General features: G+C 48.8%; 1 protein-coding gene across 1 annotated transcript; it reads left to right on the top strand.

The window, feature by feature from the left end:
* Positions 1 to 304: 304 nt before the first annotated feature.
* On the top strand, positions 305 to 2,511 carry LOC307064833 (lithostathine-like; the record flags this gene model as incomplete). Its single annotated transcript, XM_079721541.1, has 5 exons — positions 305 to 380; positions 961 to 1,079; positions 1,292 to 1,429; positions 2,055 to 2,169; positions 2,444 to 2,511. The coding sequence occupies 5 exons, from the start codon at positions 305 to 307 to the stop codon at positions 2,509 to 2,511; spliced, it is 516 nt and encodes a 171-aa protein (XP_079577667.1).
* Positions 2,512 to 2,862: the final 351 nt, after the last annotated feature.

Genomic DNA, 2,862 nt, shown 5'->3' on the forward strand with positions numbered 1-2,862 from the left:
CACCCCTGACAGGGGTTTCACCTCACATATTTCAGGGAAGGTATACAAGGATCCCTGTCCTCAGAGAATGCGGGAGCTCTGAGACCAGGCAAAGACAGTTCTGGGAGGCCTCAGGTGTAGTAGGATATATGGATTTTCAAATTCCTTCCAGAACTATGGAGGGGGATGGATGCCATCAAGATGAATTTATTCCTAGGGAACTAGACAGATGAAAAGACAAGAGGTACAACAGGGGGTTTCTCATATCCTCTCTCTGACCACCCTTCCTTTAGTTCTCTGGTTGTCTCCGCACATCACAGACAAAATGATGCCTTCCATGGGCCTCCCCAGCCTGTCCTGGATGCTGCTCTCCTGCCTGATGCTCCTGTCTCAAGTCCAAGGTGAGACTTCTTTGCCTCTAGCACTGGGTTCCCAGTGTTTCCTCAGGGCCAAGAAGAGGAGGAAAGCTCCTGTGTGCTTACCATGGTAATGGTACATCCCCACACAACAACACTGCCTGCAATTCCTGCATCATCATCCTTCCTTCTAAGTGACTAGTGGTGGGAGGCACCTCAGTGGTCCAGTAACAGTGGGATGAGATGATTCTCAATTTTCAGTAGAGTCTAATTTTTGTGGGTATATTAAGAAGGGAAAACATAGAGCATCATTAATGAGATGAGTAGAAGGAGAATGACTGGAGGATCCAGTGTAGAAACAGTCAGCCAAGACGAGGAGAAGGTTTGTACTTTTGAATAAGGTAGATGAATTAAAAAAAAAAAAAATAGACCATCTCCCAATTACTAGGTCTAGTTCATGATTAAGAAAAACTCCTGGAAATGTTGTCATTAGTGACAGGCAGTTAGGAGTTTGGTGTCACTGTCCCAAGCGGTGGCACCACAGATATTCTTCAAGGTCACCTCCTCACTCCAATCCCTTCTCTCCATTTCACCCCAACCCTCTCCCTTACTTCTTCCTCCTCAGGGGAAGATTCCCAGGAGAAGCTGCCCTCTGCACGGCTCAGCTGTCCGAGTGGCTCCATGGCCTATGCGTCCAACTGCTATGCCTTGTTTATAACACCTAAAACCTGGATGGACGCAGACGTGAGTGCTGGGATTTACAGTACGGGCTGATAAGGAGAAGCAAATTAGAGACAGGGTTTGGGGTCTGGGAGTCTCCATTCTCTAGAGTTTCTTGAGGGTGAGAATGAGCACCTCATCTTTTGCAAACACAACCCCTTCTCACCTACCTTAGCCCTGTCCTTCCCTCAGTGAGGGTCTCAAGCTCCTCCCCAGTCTCTCCCTTCTCCACACAGATGGCTTGCCAGAAGAGACACTCAGGACACCTTGTGTCTGTGCTCAGTGGGAGTGAGGGATCCTTCGTGGCCTCCCTGGTCAAGAACAGCTTGAAAACCCCCTCAGACGTCTGGATTGGGCTCCATGACTCCACAGAGGTACACTTACATCCTCTCTAGTCTGTTACCTCCCAGGATGCTATGGCCACCCAGGCCTGCTCGCTGTCCCCTGTGCCTGCCTAGGAAATAACGTAGAGATCCTTAGAGCTTGGAGATCAAGGGGGTAATTGGATAATGGAGGGCCTTGAGACCAGCTGCAGAGCTGAGTTCTGTGCAGGTTTCCAGTCTCCAACTAAGGTTAATCTGCCTCTTGTCAAGCTTTTACACAATTCACACACCACGCCTTGATTCCGTTCACTGTGAATCCCTGAGTCTGCACACGCTGCCCTTAGCAAGTGCTAAATGAATATTTAGGATTGATTAATTTTTCCCTTATAAAACATATGTTGTCTTGGAGGTTCAGAGGGTAATCACAAATGTACCACCAAGTATAGTTCACACAGTGTCAAGTTACTCTGAGGGGTTCTATTCGTCTTTGTGATTATTGACTTTTGAATTTGCCAATAGAAGCAAAGAGTTAGGGAGTGTTTCCCAGAGAAGAGCTGTGGGGCATCACCAATTTCATGACGCTGGGGAGGGTATCAGGTGTTCCAACTGAGAGAATCAGGCCAGGGGACATCTAAAGGCCTTTCCACCTCACCTGACTCCATTCTCTGCTCTATAGGGCTCTGACGGATGGGAGTGGAGTAACAGTGATGTGCTCAATTACATTGTCTGGGAGACAGATGCCACCCCCAGGCCATCCCCTGGCTATTGTGGGAGCCTGTCCAGTAGCTCAGGTAGGAAACAGAGGAGGTCACTTCTGCCCAGCCTTTTCCATCCCGTCATCCCCTATTTCTGGGTCTGGACTTCAGAGAATCCTCCTGGGCTGGAACCGCTTGTCTGTTCCCATACCCTCTCACCTCTCCTTTCTTTCTCTCTCTTTCCCCTGGAGTGGGACTCTGGTGAAGATGAGGGAGAGCCTTTGAGTCCTAGGCCAGAATCTTGGATGCCTCCCCATTGGGTTCTCAAGCTCCACCAGCCCCATTCACTTGAGCCCTTCTGTCTCTCCAGAGTATCTGAAGTGGAGAGATTATAACTGTCATGAGAAATTACCCTATGTCTGCAAGTTCAAGGGCTAAGTCAGCTGGGAAGTCAGTAACCAGAGTCTGGTGTGCAGCTCATCATGGACTTGGAACCAAGAGTGAAGACCCATCCTGGAAAGGGGAATCCTCCCCACACCCCCAACCTGACCACCTCATTCTGGCCTTCCCTGTCTCTCGGCCTCATTTCAGTCATTTGTGTGTGTGTGTGTGTGTGTGTGTGTGTGTGTGTGTGTGTGTGTGTGTATGCGTCCCATGGCCTGAGGTTTTGGAGAACAGTAATAAATATCTTATTCCAAACTTACCTGCTTTTGTGCTCTTGTCTTATAACAAGACTCTGAGGAAGAAGTTTGTATGGGAAGAACTTAGGGGTGGTCTCTGTCAAGTTTC

The sequence above is a fragment of the Hyperoodon ampullatus genome, assembly GCF_949752795.1.
Source record: "Hyperoodon ampullatus genome assembly, chromosome: 15".
NCBI lineage: Eukaryota > Metazoa > Chordata > Mammalia > Artiodactyla > Ziphiidae > Hyperoodon > Hyperoodon ampullatus.